At 40.1% G+C, this 21,734-nt stretch overlaps 1 protein-coding gene across 1 annotated transcript in view; it reads left to right on the forward strand.

The window, feature by feature from the left end:
- Positions 1-21,638, forward strand: part of LOC124267780 (WD repeat-containing protein 19-like) — a 49,504-nt gene extending 27,866 nt beyond the window's left edge. Inside the window, 19 exon segments of the mRNA XM_046702761.1 lie at positions 50-87; positions 736-833; positions 938-999; positions 1,264-1,374; positions 1,490-1,573; positions 1,575-1,729; positions 1,898-1,973; positions 2,762-2,844; positions 3,275-3,415; positions 6,584-6,673; positions 7,103-7,227; positions 7,965-8,074; positions 8,882-9,025; positions 9,620-9,716; positions 14,319-14,443; positions 16,013-16,094; positions 16,862-17,136; positions 18,336-18,412; positions 20,549-21,638. Of these exon segments, the coding sequence (XP_046558717.1) occupies positions 50-87; positions 736-833; positions 938-999; positions 1,264-1,374; positions 1,490-1,573; positions 1,575-1,729; positions 1,898-1,973; positions 2,762-2,844; positions 3,275-3,415; positions 6,584-6,673; positions 7,103-7,227; positions 7,965-8,074; positions 8,882-9,025; positions 9,620-9,716; positions 14,319-14,443; positions 16,013-16,094; positions 16,862-17,136; positions 18,336-18,412; positions 20,549-20,666 (2,091 nt within the window). The 3' untranslated portion in view covers positions 20,667-21,638.
- Positions 21,639-21,734: the final 96 nt, after the last annotated feature.

Genomic DNA, 21,734 nt, shown 5'->3' on the forward strand with positions numbered 1-21,734 from the left:
AGATTTACTGTGTTAAAATGAGAGTAAAATATGACTTTGTACTTTACAGCTTTTAACTGCTGCCCAGCAATGTATCAAGCTAAGAAGGTAGGCCAAAGCAGCTGGTGACTGTAAATATCAGTGTTAGAATTATTTGTCAGTAATCCATGTTGTCATAATACGCAACAGGAATGGCTGGATACATGTAATCGTATCTCAATCGCATCCATCACTGCTCATGATGTTGAATCTCTGGATTGTCTGACATTGACATTATATTATGGCCATTATATATTATGTTTTGAACTTCCTTAATATCCTCAGAGATCACGGCTCCAGATAAGGGCCGTATCGGCGTATGTGCAGATACAAAATATGTAGGATACGGTTGGAAATAATTTAGAAAACGCAGCAGATACGCACCACAGCAATGGTGTACGGTCTTAGAATCATTTACAGACGTATTCATCTGAAAAAAGTATTGTTTTATTTTTATTCATTGACCTGTGTACACAAGAGTAGCAATGTTGTGGTGCATATATGAAACGAAACAAGATTACTGATACTCCATTAATTTCCATTCAGTACTCTAAATGTACACTTAAGGTTTTCCAGTACTCTTATATTGAACAAATAAGGAGTACGTACTCCTGATGTTGAAAATTTATCTGGAGCCCTGAGAGAGTGTGACATAGCTATGCATATAATGTATTGACTGGTAAGGAATGATAATAACTATGTGTATGTTTGCTGCAGATTCCGAGATGCATGGATCTTCTGCCATCATGTGAACAGGAGCGAGGTTTGGGTGGAACTGGGAAGGGCAGCACTGCACAGCCTGGACCTGGACTTCGGTGAGTCACTCATCCTATCTGTCTAAAGAACATCACCTGGTTATGTAGACATCATTCGATGTGATGGAGTCATCCAGTGACTTATTGTTCTTAATTTCTTCCAGCTATCAGAGTGTACAGGAACATTGGTGATGTTGGCATGGTAACCTCCTTGCAGAAGGTCAAGGTGAGTACAAAGGTCATCACTGTGAAATTGTCACTGTAGAACAGTTTGTCATGGGGAACATTTCAGAGTTTTTTTACTTAAAATGGCAGTCACTGTAAATGGAACTGATGGAAAGTCTCCTATACTTATCAGCATTTTGGAGCCTCTGCAGGAAACAAGGACAATGGTTAATTTATGTAATCAAAGATAGACATGGATAGTTACTTGATAGCTACGAGACTAGATACACTCATTATCATACTCATGTTGCTGCTCTGTTTCCAGACAATAGAGGACAAGAACCTGCTGTCTGGCTACATTGCTATGTTCCTTGGAGAATTCAACTCTTCCCAGGATCTCTTCCTGGCGTCAAGCTATCCCCTGGCTGCCCTAGAGGTATGTGTTCTATTTTCTCATTGCCATTACAAGCTACTTCTTTTGACACAAATGTTACATTGATTTAATAATGTTGAAACACCTGTAAGTTATTCTCTGTATGCAACTGTTGCAGATGCGTCGAGATCTGCTTCACTGGGATAGTGCGCTGCAGCTAGCCAAGGCTCTGGCTCCAGAGCAGATCTCGTACATCTCACGGGGAGTACGCCCAGCAGCTGGAGTTCACTGGAGACTACATGAACTCTCTGTCTCACTATGAGAAGGGGATCACCAGGGAGGAGAAAGCAAGGGAACACGATGAAATCTGTGCTGCTGGCATTGCTCGCATGTCCATTAGGACTGGAGACATTCGCAGGTGCGGGCTTGTTTTACCCATAGACATTCAGATATTCAAATGAAGTTTCAGTCTCAGTAATTCTCACTGACAGTCATCATGTTGGCTATCTACCCTTAAATGTTCAGTTGTTGTTTTATGTAATAGTAATGTGTCCTGTGTCCTAGTAGCTTGCGGCTTTTGTTTCAGGGGTGTTGCCATGGCAATGAAAATGTCCAGCAAGAGCCTGAAGAAGGAATGTGCAGGTATCCTGGAGAGTATGAAGGTGGGACAATTTTGGTCATCACAGCTGCTAATATATCTCAGGTCCACCTTTGTATTTAAATATGTACCCAACAGAAGATTTTATGCAAACAATTGCATCACTTTTCCAAATGTGTAAAACATTTTGTTGGGTACATAGTAATATATACAGTTATGTTCCTGAGGTATGTTTGTTGTCCCTGTGACAACAGCAGTCCTGACATGCTGGGCTAATGTATGTAAATATAGACCGAAAGTGATTTGTGGCATTTGATTGGATAATTAACCATGTAGTATTCTTAGAAAAGGACCCTGCCCACTGCCTACTATTTCCTGAATGGCTGTAACAGAATGGGCGGGTTTGTCACTGATTTTGTGTTTTATCTGCCCTTGTGTTTGTGTGATTGGTTAAACAGGTTCTCATGATTGCGAAGTTCTTATTTGTGGCACATTGTTTATGAGAATTGACTTCAATGTGATTGTCATTATGGAGTCCTAAACGTGAAAAATGTGTTTACGTTATATAGCGCACTTTGCCACAAGTATTTACACGTATGCATGCATTTCATATTTTTATACATCCATAAATGCAGAATTCATTGATGTGAAATGTTTTCAAAGAAACTACTGGTAAATCCAATGCACAGTTATGTATTACATATTAAACCGGAACATGTTTTGTTAAGAATTACTTTAAAGTACACATAAATACCAACATCACATCTAAATAGTGTTAGTGAAGTCTATATGACATGTAGTGTAGCCATAGAATGAGCATGAATTTCTTCTACAAATTTCTTTGTGTTCCAGCAATGGACAGAAGCAGCAACTCTGTATGAGCAAGGCCACTACTACGACAAAGCAGCTTCAGTCTACATCAGAGGCAAAAACTGGTATGAGTCTTTGTTTGGTAACCACTAAAGACTTTTCTTTTTCTTTATCCTGAGAAACTAGTTGCTTATCTCTTCATTCTCCCAAAATGTGGTGGAAACTTCCCGAAAACGTAAGGGCATTTCACCTGAATGCAGCCTCGCCAAAGGCACAACAGAACCATGTGGCCATGCTGGCTGATTAGTCACTCATGCTAGTTGGGATTTGTTTTCTGTGCTTATAATCCAAGCCATCCTGGTTATCTATATGGTTCCAGATTTTCGACTCAGCTCATGTTCTTCTAAATTAGCTCAATCATATCCACTATTCATTTTTCAAGTTTGGTGGTTAATTTGTTGATTTCAAAGAATATTTAGTTCATTCAATTTTGCTGCTGCATTTTCTAAATTCATGTTCAATATTTACAAAGCATTCCCATGTTATCTTCTTCAGGAATAAGGTCGGGGAACTACTACAGCACATCACCTCCCCGAAGATCCATGCTCAGTACGCCAAGGCCAAGGAGGCTGATGGCAGATACAAGGAGGCTGCAGAGGCTTACAAGATGGCTAAAGAGTGGGACCATGTCATCAGGTATGTCCAGCCTATTCATATCATGGACACACCATTATACATTATTGGGTAAACACAGCACAGCTCTCCTGCCACAGTGAATCCATGGGGATTGTGGTAGCTGGTGTGGATCAATACTGGTCAGCCATTCAATTGTCTGACCCAGACTCTTTTATTGAAAGCTTGATAAGTTCTTGCTGAGGTATAATTGACTCATCTTGAAATACATATGCACTTTCACACAAAGTTAAATAATCAATATGAAGACAATTATTTAGTTTACTTATCTGGCACTTTCATAATTGTTGATAAGAAATCTAGCAAAGAAAGCTGAATGTCTTTGCTTACATTCAGACGTACTTATGCTTATACGTACCTGTTAAGCTACCTACCGTAAGTCTAGTGGAAACGAGGTGTAAACACAAAACAACCCCACCTGAGCAGTTACCTCCCCTTCCCTGTCACCAATCTTTCCTGAGCTCCGTACCTGTAGGACGTGGAGAATAAAGCTCTCTATATTTCCTTTGTTGGAAGTGTTGTTAGAGTTGTCCAGTAAAGTTTTACTTACCTTTTTTCTTGGGGTAAACATCTTGGTTGCTTTGTTGACTTTTTTCCGGGATCGGATGGAGGAGACTGTCGTCGTCGACGATTTATCGTCCAGAGTTAAAGGTTCTACTGAGCCGTCTCCCGCTGTCACTTCGCCATCTTGTGTCAATCCGGGTGCATTGTCTGTCAACCAACCAGAATCGGGGTCAAAAAGTGGGTCATCGACTACCGACTGGAGTGTTCTGGTTGATTTGTATGGAAGGATTGACGTGGTCGACCGGATCGTTACAACCCCACGGATAAATGGGACAGTTTTGAGCATTCCGTGGATCGAGTCCCTGAACACTATATGGATTTGCATTATGACCACTATGATAGAACGGATACTGAGTCATCTCGGCAGTTTGACGATTTTCGTCCGTCTCTGTATGATCGCCCTCCTTGTTATGATTATGACAGGTCAAGGTCTGCTACTCCTTCCCGTTATGGCCGGGGGCGTTCTTATGAGGAGGATTACTCGTCTTCACGTCGTCGTTCTCCTTATCCTTACGCGCGTAGTCGTTCTCCCTGACGTCGACCTCCTACATTGACTACCACTTCGTCCAGTGTGTACCCTGATGTCTCGCCGTCTAGTTCGGCGTCAACTCCTCGTTGGATGTCCAACTTTATGGACGCTTATGATGCATCAAACCCCACGGCTGGGTGTTTTCAACTTGGAAACACCCCAGACTCTCTCAGGTTTTCTTACAATGTCTAAGCTCCCGGAACAACACACTTGGCCGCTTTTTACGGGAAAAATGGACTTCCTCTCAATTTTTCAATGGAGCCATTCCTTCAGTTTTGGACAAGTACTCACTGGAGAGCGAGAAACAATTGATTATATCGTCTACCCAGCGACCTGTACGTCGCCAGCCGGTCCACAATGTTCCTGAACAACGATACTGACATCGTCATGTTCAGAAGGTTTTTCGAGCCAACCATTCGACGATCTGTTGGAGATAGAAGACGGGTGTCCTTTTCCATGCCTCTATACGGAGGCAAGGGCACTTGGGGGAAGAAATGACTTTCCTCTCTCCCCAGAGAGAGATCCGATTTCTTCTCCAGTTGCTCAACTATTAGAAATGCTACCGGTTGGGGGGAGGCTTCGGTTCTTTTCTCAGAGTTGGGCCATTTTAGACGACCCGGGGTTACGCCCCCAGACTAGACAAGATTCCACCGTTAACGTCGTCCCCCTTGTTGGGGACTCCACCAACGGCCTGGCTGACGGAGGCCATCAACACGTTGGTAGCGAAGGCGTCCGTGTTATGCCTGGGACCCTCGGTGACATCATCCGGCTTTTACTCCCCTATCTTCCTCGTTCTGAAGTAGAACTTGTCCAAAACGCGCCTCATCTTCAATCTGAAGCATTTCAGTGCCACGTATCTCCATCTGCCGGACAAGTTCACAATGTTCTCTCTCAGTTCTCTTCATCGGATGGTTCTGCCAAACGATTTTCTCATATCGATAGACCTGCAGGACGCCTTTCTACATGTTCGATTCACCTGATGTTCGGGCGCTTGCGTCAACATTGGCTGTCCATGATAACTGTTCCCTCCAGGCTATTATGGAAGGCTGTTTTGGGAAATCCACTTCGGTTTTCGCCTCTCACTATTTGCGGGATATCTCGACGGCAGATGTTGCAGGCATCCAGCAATTCGGGCCCTTAGTTGTCGCGCAACAACTTCCCTCCTCCCATCGTCAGTGACTCTTGCCTTCAGTATCTCGACTTTGTGTACTTACTGCAATAAACTGTTGGTGAACGTGATTCACTCTTGTTCTTTATTGCCAGACATCCTTACGATCCCATGGTTTCCTTTACCGCTTGTTGTGGTTTAGTTCCCTTGGTTATTGCTCACGTTGGACTTTGTTACCTCAGCTGAGACTCATGCTATATCTTCGTCGTTCTTAGTGAAGTCTGACCTTATTGTGATTGTGTAGTTGTTGTTTTTACTTTATGTCTTGGGTACAAACAACCATCCTTGTGAAGTCTGTCAATACTACATGTCACCAAGCGGTGGGTCGGCTTCACATAGGCAATTATGTGGTTGGGCCTTGTCCCCACCGACTGCCGGCGGATAAAGCATAATTACAGCTGAATGTATGCTAAAACATGGGTTTTTCAGATTAAAAACATTGTTTTAAGAAGCTTACATTCAGACGTACGGTTTAGTCCCACCCATCCACCCCTCTGGACTTTGGCCTGTTTGTTGCTCTTCTCTGGCTTTCTGCCTTAGGCTCCAGAAAGATTGGTGACAGGGAAGGGGAGGTAATTGCACAGGTGGGGTTGTTTTGTGTTTATACCTCGTTTCCAGTCGACTTATGGTAGGTAGCTTAACAGGTACGTATAAGCATAAGTACATCTGAATGTAAGCTTGTTAAATCAATGTTTTTAATCTAAAAACCCCATGTTTGTTTCTATCCAGGAAAGTAAATGATGTATGGTTTATGTTGAACATCCTTCAACAGTGATTGGCAATGTCTTAAATGTGTATGTGTAATTATCTCCCCTTTGGGACATGTGGGGCCACCTGACATTTAGATGAGAAATATTGTTTAAGAATAGTTATATGTGTCAATTTTAGTTATGCTATTCCACATTTTCAGGATTAACCTTGAATTTCTACAAAACCCAGAAGAAGCTGTTAAGATTGTGCAGGAAACCCAGTCTGTAGAGGGGGCCAAGATGGTTGCCAAGTGAGTACCTCTTGTACCCTGTTCCATCATGCCAGGGAGAAGCCAGGAATAATGTCAGAGATGTGTCACATTGATTTGTTCATGGCCCAGTTTCAATCTGACTAGGTGCAACATGCGTCTTGTTTCTCTGTGTGGGACATGTGTTACATACTTACTGACTTGTGTGCTTGTTGTAGATACAGCAGTTACATCTTGGTCTTGTCAAAGTGAAAACACCACATACTTTTCAACATCCAGAAATGTCAAAATGAACATAGAGTCTTTGACTATATTTTTCTCATCCTACCAACCCTATTTCTTACAATAAGAAAGAAAAAGTAATTGAGGAATTTAAATATGTTGTTATTTTAAGCATCTCGGTTTTGGGCAAAAAAGTGCTTCAAACAGAAAAGCTGTACACATTCTGTAGTGCTACCATGTCTGATGCAGGTTTTTCCAGCGACTGAATGACTATGCCTCCGCTATCCAGTTCCTTGTGATGTCCAAGTGTAATGATGAGGCCTTCCAGCTGGCCCAGAGTCACAACCAGATGGAAGTGTATGCTGACATAATAGGTGCACTCTCAAACTCATTCTTTATGAATTAGTTCTCAGTGTTCACGAATAACGTCTGACCCTCTGACAAAGTGGGCATACTCGCCAACGGTCCGATAGAAATCTACAACCCTCAGGCCCCAGTGTCTGACCGTATATTTCACAATAACTTCGACTGACGTTGTTGTATGTGACATGTTTCACTTTTTTCACTTTGTTTGTTAATAATTTCAATGTCAATTATAAGAAATGTTAAATCTGAAATGTGTGTTTAATTTTATTCTATGGGGCCTGTGAATTTTCAATGGGTCAGACAGACCTCTGAAACTTGCAGGACCCAATGTGCTGTTACTTTGAAGCACCATTCGTGAACACTGAGTTATAGTTGTACAGAATCTTTAGATGGTTTTCGTTGAGGGTTTAGTTCATAATTATACACATATACCATGATTTGTAAAAGCAGATTATTCTTGCAAATGTATGTATATGTGATTGTTTCATGTTTACAAAAGTCAAATAATATTGGCTTCCTGTTATTCAACATAGTCAAGATTAGTTTGTTTACAAAGATATTCACTGATGGTATGGTATGGAAAAATCTCCATTCAAATCTTTCTTAAATCATGAAATAGATATCTTTGCATCAATGGGTCTGCAGTAGATTGTTATGGGTCTTAATGCACTGGCTATGATACTAATTACCACACCTTGTCAGATGTTACTGAAATTGTAAGTTTGAACCCTGTTGTATGTTGAAGGATCTGATGCCACTCCGGAGGACTACCAGAGTATAGCAGTTCACTTTGAAAATGAGAAGAACCACTACCTGTCTGGCAAGTTCTTCCTCCTCAGTGGGCAGTACTCTAGGGTGAGTCTAGCAGACCAAATGTTTAATCCATGCTTTGTCCAATTCTTGGGTATCAGAGATTTAGATGGTAGGAGGGGCAACTGATGTATCTTTTTGATCTGAGCCTGTCAAAGTGAAATGAAAGGGGTGTTTTACAGACTGCCATCCTATGTGGGTCTTTTTACTTTGTGAGTTCTACATCCCTTCTTTTTTTTTTTAAATCATGGATACCTTTCTGTAGATTCAGGGCCAGAACAGGTCCCTGTCATCCTGTGATGGCCGTAAGAGGTGACCAAACGGATTGGGTGTTCTGTGTAATTGAAATAATCACAGACTGATCTGAAGGTCTTGACAACCAAGTTATTGAACACAATTTTCCATACCTGAATGCAAACAAGTTTGTCTCCTCTTTCCACATTCATAACCCTAAGATAGTTTTGGTCTCTTTAAATGTTTTTCACTACTTGGTGCTTAGTACTTACAGAAAGACTGAGGATAGTGTTGGATTTGGATAATATAGTGCTGAATAAGTACCAGTATTGATCTTTAGTAGTATTTCAAAATAAATGCTTTTTGATTAAGTTTGATAATTGATTGTTTGGTGATCCATTTGTCCATCATAACCTAACATCTTCCCACACTAGTGGTAAGGCTTGGTCACTGGGCTGATAGCATGTCGCCATACATATTGTATGATTCATAATATGAACCAGTGGACTGTCTAGTCCAGACTTGATTATTTACAGACCAGTGTCTTATAGCTTCAGTGTTGATGAGTGTGCTTTAGGCTACAAATGAACCAATTCTAAAGACACACTTTGTTATCAGGCCATGAAGCACTTCTTGAGATGTAATGGTGAGGACAGTCAGGCAATAGAGCTGGCAATAGAGACAGTGGGAAGAGCCAACGACGACCAGCTCACCCACCAGCTCATCGACTTCCTCATGGGAGAAACTGACGGCATGCCCAAGGTGAGTTAATAGGAATATGTTGTAGGCAGTGTTTGCACAAAGGTCAGGTTGCACTTAATGCCAGAGCGATCTGTCCGTGTAGTTGTGCAAGATGCACATAATGTAGATGCACATTTCAAGAAGAAAGTCAAGGAACTGGGTCAAATGTGTCTGTATGTGGGCTTGAAGTGTTGTACAGGTAACTGAGGAACTAGGTTGTAGACAGACTTATTGCTACTAAGGTATGTAGGAATATTCACCTCCATTCCACAAAATGATCTTAGCGTCGTTATGATCATAAGTCTGTGTTAATACATGGGATTTACAATAACCTTAGGGCTATGATCTCTTTGTGGAACATGGCTCAGAGTGATTGTATTGTAGCCATTGCGGCAAAGTCACCCTGCTTGTCTACAGGAAACTTAAAACTATACAATGTTGGGAACATATATATGTTATTATGGGTTGTGACAACATATGACTTGCTGTTTTGTTTAGCTTGGAATTCATTTGAAATCTGTGTTATCTTGATTATCAGGGTTTGAAAAACTTACAACTAAACATGCTTGTGTAAGCAGTTATTTTGATTTTATTTTGCTTGCTTTTCTCTCCCAGGATGCTAAGTACCTGTTCCGGTTGTACATGGCCTTGAAGCAGTACAGGGAGGCAGCCCGAACAGCCATCATTATAGCTCGTGAGGAGCAGAGTGCAGGTAGATCACCCATTACATAGATCCATAATACACATATAGAGAGAGATTGATAACACACAGAGAGACTGATCACACACAGATCAGTCACACACCAGGTACATCACCCATTACATAGATCCATAATACACATATAGAGATTTGATAACACACACAGATCAGTCACACACCAGGTACATCACCCATTACATAGATCCATAATACACATATAGAGAGAGATTGATAACACACAGAGAGACTGATCACACACAGATCAGTCACACACCAGGTACATCACCCATTACATAGATCCATAATACACATATAGAGAGAGATTGATAACACACAGAGAGACTGATCACACACAGATCAGTCACACACCAGGTACATCACCCATTACATAGATCCATCATACACATATAGAGAGAGATTGATAACACACAGAGACTGATCACACACAGATCAGTCACACACCAGGTACATCACCCATTACATAGATCCATAATACACATATAGAGAGATTGATAACACACAGAGAGACTGATCACACAGATCAGTCACACACCAGGTACATCACTCATTACACAGATCCATAATACACATATAGAGAGAGATTGATAACACAGACACACACAGATCAGTCACACACCAGGTACATCACCCATTACATAGATCCATAATGCACATATAGAGAGAGATTGATAACACACAGAGAGACTGATCACACACAGATCAGTCACACACCAGGTACATCACCCATTACATAGATCCATAATACACATATAGAGAGAGATTGATAACACACAGAGAGACTGATCACACACAGATCAGTCACACACCAGGTACATCACCCATTACATAGATCCATAATGCACATATAGAGAGAGATTGATAACACACAGAGAGACTGATCACACACAGATCAGTCACACACCAGGTACATCACCCATTACATAGATCCATCATACACATATAGAGAGATTGATAATAACACAGAGAGACTGATCACACACAGATCAGTCACACACCAGGTACATCACCCATTACATAGATCCATAATGCCCATAGAGAGATTGATCCATGATCACACACAGATCAGTCACACACCAGGTACATCACCCATTACATAGATCCATCATACACATATAGAGAGAGATTGATAACACAGAGACTGATCACACAGATCAGTCACACACCAGGTACATCACCCATTACATAGATCCATAATGCACATATAGAGAGAGATTGATAACACACAGAGAGACTGATCACACACAGATCAGTCACACACCAGGTACATCACCCATTACACAGATCCATAATACACATATAGAGAGAGATTGATAACACACAGAGAGACTGATCACACACACAGATCAGTCACACACCAGGTACATCACCCATTACATAGATCCATAATACACATATAGAGAGAGATTGATAACACACAGAGAGACTGATCACACACAGATCAGTCACACACCAGGTACATCACCCATTACATAGATCCATAATACACATATAGAGAGAGATTGATAACACACAGAGAGACTGATCACACACAGATCAGTCACACACCAGGTACATCACCCATTACATAGATCCATAATGCACATAGAGAGAGATTGATAACACACAGAGACTGATCACACACAGATCAGTCACACACCAGGTACATCACCCATTACATAGATCCATAATGCACATATAGAGATTGATAACACACAGAGACTGATCACACACAGATCAGTCACACACCAGGTACATCACCCATTACATAGATCCATAATACACATATAGAGAGAGATTGATAACACACAGAGAGACAGATCACACACACAGATCAGTCACACACCAGGTACATCACCCATTACATAGATCCATCATACACATATAGAGAGAGATTGATAACACACAGAGAGACTGATCACACACAGATCAGTCACACACCAGGTACATCACCCATTACATAGATCCATCATACACATATAGAGAGAGATTGATAACACACAGAGAAACTGATCACACACACAGATCAGTCACACACCAGGTACATCATCCATAACACAGATCCATAATACACATATAGAGAGAGATTGATAACACACAGAGAAACTGATCACACACACAGATCAGTCACACAGCAGGTACATCATCCATAACACAGATCCATAATACACATATAGAGAGAGATTGATAACACACAGAGAAACTGATCACACACACAGATCAGTCACACACCAGGTACATCACCCATTACATAGATCCATAATACACATATAGAGAGATTGATAACACACAGAACGACTGATCACACATACAGATCAGTCACACACCAGGTACATCATCCATTACATAGATCCATAATACACATATAGAGAGAGATTGATAACACACAGAGAGACAGATCACACACACAGATCAGTCACACACCAGGTACATCACCCATTACATAGATCCATAATACACATATAGAGAGAGATTGATAACACACAGAGAGACTGATCACACATACAGATCAGTCACACACCAGGTACATCATCCTTAACACAGATCCATAATACACATATAGAGAGAGATTGATAACACATAGAGAGACAGATCACACACAGATCAGTCACACACCAGGTACATCACCCATTACATAGATCCATAATACACATATAAAGAGAGATTGATAACACACAGAGAGACTGATCACACATACAGATCAGTCACACACCAGGTACATCACCCATTACATAGATCCATAATACACATATAGAGAGAGATTGATAACACACAGAGAGACTGATCACACACACAGATCAGTTACACACCAGGTAAATAACCCATTACACAGATCCATAATACACATATAGAGAGAGATTGATAACACACAGAGAGACAGATCACACATACAGATCAGTCACACACCAGGTAAATAACCCATTACATAGATCCATAATACACATATAGAGAGAGATTGATAACACACAGAGAGACTGATCACACATACAGATCAGTCACACACCAGGTAAATAACCCATTACACAGATCCATAATACACATATAGAGAGAGATTGATAACACACAGAAGGACTGATCACACATACAGATCAGTCACACACCAGGTACATCACCCATTACATAGATCCATAATACACATATAGAGAGAGATTGATAACACACAGAGAGACTGATCACACACACAGATCAGTCACACACCAGGTACATCACCCATTACACAGATCCATAATACACATATAGAGAGAGATTGATAACACACAGAGACTGATCACACACACAGATCAGTTCACACACCAGGTACATCACCCATTACACAGATCCATAATACACATATAGAGAGAGATTGATAACACACAGAGAGACTGATCACACACACAGATCAGTCACACACCAGGTACATCACCCATTACACAGATCCATCATACACATATAGAGAGAGATTGATAACACACAGAGAGACTGATCACACATACAGATTATTAACACACAGTTAATCACTAGTCACTTGCAGTGCCATGTCGAGTGATATATTTACTTGTTTATTCTTCATATGTAGGTTGGGCATTCTAGTTCAATGGTAAATGGTATTGTAATATGCTGTGGAGAGTTGTGGGTAAAGCTGCCTGGAACTGTAGGTGTCAAAGTTGTGGGTAAAGCATGTGTGCAGAGAGTGGAAAGCTTGATTTACAATCAGTTAAAATGGTACTTGTTTGGGCTTGAAATCTGTATACTGTGCCTGAGATGGGTATCCATGTTATACTGTGGCAGGGGATAGACAAGGTAGACAATCAACCACACATGTGCATTCAAGTCACCATACAAGTGACATTTAACCCTATTTGAGCGCTAACATTATACTCCTCATGCAGGTCAGGGCTCATCAATATGTCTAAGTCAGTGGAGGTCACTCTGCATCAATACCAGCTACTAGGGTCCATGAGTGGTGTCTTAAGCACCAGAATGCAGTGTGGAGAGTTGCACCCGAAGACATGTAGCGAACTTTACACCAATAGGTTCAAATCCCAGATTCAAACAGACATTTGGGCTTTCCTCCCACATTATGTTAGCATGCTGTAATGTAATTGAAATGTCTTCAAGGTTGTATTAACCCTATTCTCTCACTGTGTATTACGACCTCCTGGTCATGGGTGTGCATCCCTGATTTATCCTGACTATGATCCACACACAGTAGTATATTGATGTGCTGAATATGCTCAGACCAGTGGTTCAGGGCACTGCCTCTTGCTGTGATAGTTCCCTGCCAGGATTCATTTGTCATAGTTGTCAATCCTTGGTTTAAACTGTTTTGTTAACTGACGATGTAAGTGCACTTTTCACACTTGCCAAACTAGGCTGGAATTTTGTTGCTATTATGAGCTATGTTCCTACTATTTCCTTCCAAATCATATCCCATCTGTCATATCACTTGTGCTTGTTTGCAAAAATGGCAATGTATAGTCAAGATGATCCAAAGAATAATCAAGATCTTTATTGCAATAAAACAAGTTTTGACTTGCTAAATGAATCAAATCAGAGGAGCAAGTAGATTGAAGACATTGGAAGATATTTGTCAATGTCAATGCTACATGTGATTTGTAAATCCTTGAACTGTTGCAGGTAACTACCGCAATGCCCATGATGTGTTGTTCAGTATGTACCAGGAGCTGAAGGACAACAGGATCAAGATCCCAGCCGAGATGGCCACCAACCTCATGATCCTACACAGCTACATCCTCGCTAAGGTAACAATGTACCTCAGACCATTAATGAATTGACCCATGAGACAATGGCCATGTTCGAGATACTGAGATAGTGCCTAATGATTGTGTCGAAATGACCAGCATGCACACCAGATCCTTGTCATAAACATATTCTTTTGACACGTATGTGACAGATATCTAAGAATACACTGGTTACTGATGAACTAGGACATTGTGTTTGGTACATGAACTGGGCCATATCATGTTATGCAAAACAGCAGACAAGTCAAGATCTGTGTAAGAATGGATATTCACCAACCCATGCTTGTTGTAAAAGGCCGGTTCGGATGGTCTGGGTCTCTGACTAGGCTGATGGTTGCCAATTTATCTCAGTTGCAGAAATCGATGTTTAAGTATATCAGTCACTTGGCTGTTTGATCCAGACTCAGTTGTTTAAAGACATGTATTCATAGAGCAACCATGACAACAGATCACAAAACAGCAGAGGAATCAGTTGAAAGAGAAGGAACCAGTCTAAGTAAACTTAGGCTCAGTATTATTCGTTACACTGCTATACTGAGTCTAACAAAACCTTGTGGAAGGTCGCGACAGGTAACCTTTTCAATTGACCAATCAGAACACAGCTTACCAAATTGCGAAAGTAGACATTCGCACATACCTTTTGAACTTTTACCTCGAATTTTTTTGTACCCGAACAATTCCGAATGCTATCTTCCGTACGATCGCTTCCGAGTGATGCACATGGAGCACGCCACAACAGTGAGTAAACAGTTGCTGAAAATATCGTTTTGTCAGTATTCAAGGATGTCAGCTTGCTGAAAATATTAGCTAATGATAGCCATGTCAACAGAAACTCAAAAGCGTATATTCTGCAGGGCATATATCTATGTTTTATGCGGGTTTTCATTTGCTGTGAGATCAGTGTTGGCGACCTGGGAAGAGAAAATACATTTTGTAAGTCCCGTCGAACCCTAAATAGTAGCTGTTGTCTGACTGGTTAAATCCGTTTGGCCGTCTCGCGTTTGATTGGACGGTCATAGGTCGCTCAAAGGTTACCTGACGCAACCTTCCACAAGGTTTTGTTAGACTCAGTATAGCCGTGAAACGAATAATACTGAGCCTAAGTTTACTTAGACTGAGAAGGACTGATTGGAACCATGCAAAAACATCTAGGTAATTTATTTAGGTTCTGTATTTTAATGTAAGTATGTCACTAATAGTGTTAAACAATAACAAATGTGCTCTGTTGCTATTGGGATCCACAGACTTAAAAACATGCAAGGCCTTTTTAAATCCTTAAGGCCTTCATTAATGAACTGCTGGTTACAGATCGACACTCATGGTTAATTGCAGGCCTCAAGGATCTGTACAAATTTGAAACTACAGGCCTGACACAAGTTTTGTCTGACACACTCTTACAGGCAGGCAACTGTTTTGAGCACTGGTCGAAGTGTTTCACCTTTTTCAAGGTGTGTAGGTGGACAATGGAGTGTGACTACCTGTGGCATGTCAAAGAATAGTGTATATATTAACTCACTGAGGGTGAGATCAGATGGCACCACATATAATGTATGTATCTGTGTTTTCTAGATCCACATCAAGAGAGGTGATCACTTGAAAGGTGCACGCATGTTGATCCGAGTTGCCAACAACATCAGCAAGTTTCCCTCTCGTAAGTATTGTATTGAACAAGATATTGCATGGCTTGATGTCACTGTGAGCCATGGGTTCTGTTGACCACATACCTGTAAACTCTGAAGTCCTCGTAGAAATAATTTAGAAGTTCCAGCCGAGCGTGGTGTCAATGAAATACAATATTTTTGTGAAAAAATAACTTTTTATGTTTTCACAGAAACATGTTAACATATATTATTTACCCCAATATGATACTTCTCTCTGGGAAGATCTGAGGGCAGCTCCCAGGACCTGTAGAGAGAAACCTAAGTGAACTTTTCCCACCCAGTCTTGAGGCAGCCAGATGTCAACTTGTTGATACTATTCAGCTTCTAATATTTACCACCTTTTCATAAATTTCAATCTTAGCAATATATAACTGCAACACAGATATACTGTCAGTAGTACAACTTATGGTGTACATGTCACGGAGCTAAGAAACATTTGTACTGAGAATTACTTATCAGCCCAGGTACTGACTGGTTCCTTCACCTGAAAGGATTATGTCCATAGACACTGAGGTATCAAAGTCAATTTTTTTATTTTAATTAAAGAATATTTTATCTTTTTTTGTTTTTCTGTACAATATTTACTTACTGTTATATAACCAGAAAACTGGGTTAAATATATCTAGAATCTTGTGTTAAATTTAGCAAGAACATTGTAGAAATGACATTGTTATTGCAGGCTTGGATAAGGTAGAAATACACGATGAAGAGGCATGATGGTTCATGAGTGTAGTAAAGATGCATGTTTTCTTTCTAGACATCGTTCCCCTGTTGACATCTACTGTCATTGAATGCCAGAGGTCAGGTTTGAAAAACTCAGCCTTCAGCTATGCTGCCATGTTGATGAGGCCGGAGTACCGTAACCAGATTGATCTGAAATACAAGAAGAAGATCGAGATGATTGTCCGGAAACCAGACAAGACGGAGGAAGACGAACCCCTCAGCCCATGTCCAGTGTGTGGCTTCCAGCTCCCAGAGACAGAGCTCATGTGTCCAGAGTGCAAGAACAACCTGCCATACTGCATCATAACTGTAAGTAGAGACAGCCATCTCAGTATTATACTTTGTACCCCTGGGCAGGTATCTTCACATTATGACTACTCCCAGTTTGACTACTCATGAACATAAGCAAAAATGGAGCACCCCTACGTTTAACAATGTGCTGTAGCTGATTACTCCCAGTTTGTCTACTCTTTGAAATTAACCTATATGGGAGACTCATAGGGCCCCAAGTGTCCTCGAAGGCACCATTACAAGTACATGATGGGTTAATGGGTTTATAAATCTACTTATTTTATGGGCATTTAAATCACTGCATTCTAATAGGAGTCTGCAGTGGATTATTTGACAGAACCTGTTTCCAGTGTTGATATCAAACCCGAACGAAGTACTACAATCTAGTGTAATCTTATCCTTGAATTCACTTGGTGATTGTATAAGTCTGAGTTCTTCAGGTAAGGAATTTCAAAGTTCAATAGTACTGGGTAAAAATGATTTAGCATATGGAGTCATTCATTTTATGCACCTTCTTTCTACTAGAGGTAAGAGATCAGCTTCTGAATATTATTTATTATGACTTGTTCCCCTTGTAGTCCCACATATTGTTCTAAGCGCATCAAGCTGTAATTTCTCAAGCATTGATGCCTGGCTAACTGTACAATTTATATAGAAGTCCCTTATGTCACACTTTTTCAAAGGCCTTGCTTATATCACAGAAGACAGCTCTTACTTCTTTACCTTTTGTGTATACTTGAGCTTTTCCACAACAATGACCGATGTAATTAGCTGAATTAATATTGTACGAACCTGGTACAGCTATAATTCTTTATAAGTGCTGGTAGAAGTGTCTACCTGATGGAGGGGAGAGAGCTAGTAATTAAAAATTACTCGACTGGAACAGGTTGTGTATTGGAAGGGTAGTCAAACTGGGAGTAGTCATAATGGGAATGACTTGATACAGTTCCCATCAGTCTCTGCTTGTTGCAAGAGGTCACATCATGGATCTGACAGTTAGTGGTGACTCAGTTGATAACACTGATGGTGTGGCTGTTGTTCATAATATCAGTCACTTGTTTATGATAGAATCACAGTCCACTCTATTGAATACTTGTATTTTGTTAGATCAACTTGGTTTATGATAGAATCACAGTCCACTCTACAGAAGACTGCTGACTACATGACATGCTGTGTATCTGTACATGACCTGTGTATTTTCACCTGTTTGACTCCAGGGTCGTCATGTTGTGTCAGAGGATCTGACTGCATGTCCAACATGCGACTTCCCAGCCATCTTCCCGGAGTTCATCAAGTAAGTGGACTAAACGTATACTCATGGTACTACTCACATATGTGGCAGATTTTTTATCAAATTTCATCTTTTGTATTTTGCACATTTTACGTGGAGAAACCTAATTGTGGTTCAAGGGTAGAATTTGTTCTCAGCAACCTGTGCTTGGTGTGAATAATTAAACATACAACTTTACTGATGACAATTTCTTGTTTATTGCGTAGAACAATGTTTTCGTGTAGGTTTTTACACTGTTATCAAGCTAAATGTGACTACAACTACAGTTTGAGAATTATATACAGTGATCCTTTGCAGTAACATGGGTCTTGGGGTCCATGGATGACCCCCGCGTTATTAGACACCTGTGTTATAGTAACGATTACATAACGCGGAACAAAGGCCAAGTAAAATCGTATTTTCCATGGACATAACAAAACTGCTATTTCGTGTATTGTGCCCAGTCAAAACTATATCGTATTGTTGGAGGTGAAAAAAAAACCCAACTTTATAAATGAAAATAGATGTATGTACATGAAACTTGCAATCAAACATCACATGATAATTCAATTGTTGTTCCTGTTATGCTACCTGTTATTCAACTAAGCCAAAAATAGCAATCAGCTGTGCACAGATCGATGTTTTGGTCCAGTGTACTGGTGATTCAGTTAAAAACGATCGGAAAATATAGCATCAAAGAATTTCTATTCCATTATGAGAATAATTTATATGTCAAGCAGTTATTCTAACAGAGATCTTATATATTGCTATTGTATAAGTATAATGCATGTTTTCTACGAACATATTTAACATAATAATTAGCATTGCTAAGCACTTTGGGTTACCTGGCTGGATACATTTTACGTTGGAGACAGTTTGACAAGTTACCGCTGACTTCCCGCGGTACGTGCCACTTTGATTGTAAAAACAAAATGTTGGCAATTAATTGTCAAATATGACTTCAATGAGTCAATAACGCTGGTCTTGGGGTCAGTGGATGACAAGGCTGTAATCTGTTTGTGATTGCTGAGAAAAATGTGAAATTGGTGCTATCGCGGTAGGCACGAAAAACGGACCCTCACGGATGTGGTAAACGGTCGTTGTATGGAATGAGGTAATGCCATTTTACTCATGGTTTCTCCGTTGTTATTGTAAACAGTTTTAATGAATGAAAATGGGATTAAATTTAATCAAATAAAATGTGTTTTCTGACATCATACATTCTCGGATGGCGGTGTTTACCCGCGCAATTACGCGGTGTGTTGCATCACAGCAAATGTTGTAAGTGCTCGGCTGATGGCATGTCTTTATGATAAAGTTATTCTGATGTTTTGCTGTTCATCTATTATTATTATTGAAAAAAAACCTGCATGTTTTAAGCATCTGAAAAACCATGGATATGTACGATAAACACTGTTAATCTGCACTGAATTTCACTAGTTTACAACGTGATTAACAAGAGCTCAACAGCGGATTTGTTGATGTGCTATTTTCGATGACGTGAATATGTGTGATGACTGGGCAACTTTTTTATATGGGAGCCAGGGATTACCCTGCGGTTTAACCGAATCCGCGGTATCGCAAAAGAGCGTTATTGCGACGGATGACTGTATTTACAGTTAGCTTGATAATTGTGTAAGAATTTACATCGAAACATTTCTATGTGCAATAAACAAGATGGTGTTATCCATAAAGGTATATGCTTCATTATTGACTCACCAACTTCTAGAAGGCCGATCAAACAATGCTTAATGTGGGAGAAAATATTAACAACATCCCTTCATGCCATGTCTTCATATTTTCTTTATAAAACTGCTTACATGTTTTAGAATTTAGAAGTCATTATTTCATCAGATTATAATGCCCACCTCTCTTTATCACCCAGTATTACCAGGTTTATGAGAGGTTTGCTTCCATACAACTTTGGCATGCAGGGAATTTTCCATGCCAAGTAATTGCATAGCTAAATATATATATTTTTAAATGTTGTTTTTCACTCAGTATTTGTCATGTAAACAAACAAATCTTTTAAAGTTACAGGATGGTATTATAACTCAATGGGATGAGTATTATTATGAAACTGTCTGGAAAGAACCCTGGTATTTTTGTTAGTGTCCTGGCTTTCCGTGTGAGTAGCTAACATGACCCTTGTGACTTCAGGCTTCTGGAGAGTGAGGAGTCATGTCCAATGTGTGCTGAGAAAGTGATTCGAGAAAACTTAACGAAGATCACCGACACCAAGAAGTATATGTTTCCAGAGGAGGGGGTGACAGAGTGACGACACCTATCTTAAACACTTATTTATCTTAGTGTCACAGCTTAAACTGACTGCTCTACAAATCATCTTTAGACTTGTTAGTTGAAATGTACCTTTCTGAGGCTGTCATTTGGTCATGTGTAAATTTGATATATGACAGATGTACTCACAGAGTCGGCCCCAACATTTATTTGTGTTTCGCCCAATACATATCAAATAACAAACGCTTTATATGACTCCTGGACTTGGGTTTATGCGAAATATAATATTTGGCTATGCTTTGCGCAACATTTTAATGGTTTAGTGAAAACCAACACATGACCTTCCCTCCATGAACATTTTGAAGCCTTGATGATGATTGACTGAAAGTTCCTCCATTGATCTTCATTCAGGGATCTTCATTCAGGGGTGCATCATAACATCTGAAACATCTGATTTTGGGGTCTTGTGGTGTTAACCTTCCCAGTTACTACTTCCTGACATTAAGAGACAACTCTTTGACCAAACAATATTATTTTTTTACTGTATATTCCGTCCGTAACGTCCAGTTCAAACAGGCCACATCAGTTCAGCAAGGATGACATTTATGTAGGTTTGATTGTCTGCAATTACTAGGCTTTGACTCTGTGTCAGCTGTGAGTGTTTTCATATCCAGATGTTTGTGTCAGTCTTTTATTTCAAAGAAAGACATGACAATTCTGTAAGTTCATGTTCTTGAAGCTGAGTAGAAATCATGGATAGAACTTCAGCAGGCACAAGTCAGCAGGAATGAATTCTAGACCATTTAGTCCCAACATATGTCTTATGACGTTTTGTCATGAAAAACAGTAAACAAGTTGTCTGAAATCATTTACTATCAACCTTATGACGACATCTATCAAGATATTGTTCATGTTTATGACAATAATTGTTTTGTTGTATTGTGAACATTGCAAATTGTGCAACATTCCTGTGATATATTTTCAGATGTGGAATAAAATATTGTACAGAATTAAACCACCAAGGTTGTGCTTATTTGGGAAAGATATTGCTTTGTGTTTTAACAAATAATTCTTCTTGGCTCAGTTATTTGTCCAAATAAAAGAACCC

Source organism: Haliotis rubra, unplaced genomic scaffold (assembly GCF_003918875.1).
Source record: "Haliotis rubra isolate DU_JTF1 unplaced genomic scaffold, ASM391887v1 Scf1338, whole genome shotgun sequence".
NCBI classification, from domain to species: domain Eukaryota; kingdom Metazoa; phylum Mollusca; class Gastropoda; order Lepetellida; family Haliotidae; genus Haliotis; species Haliotis rubra.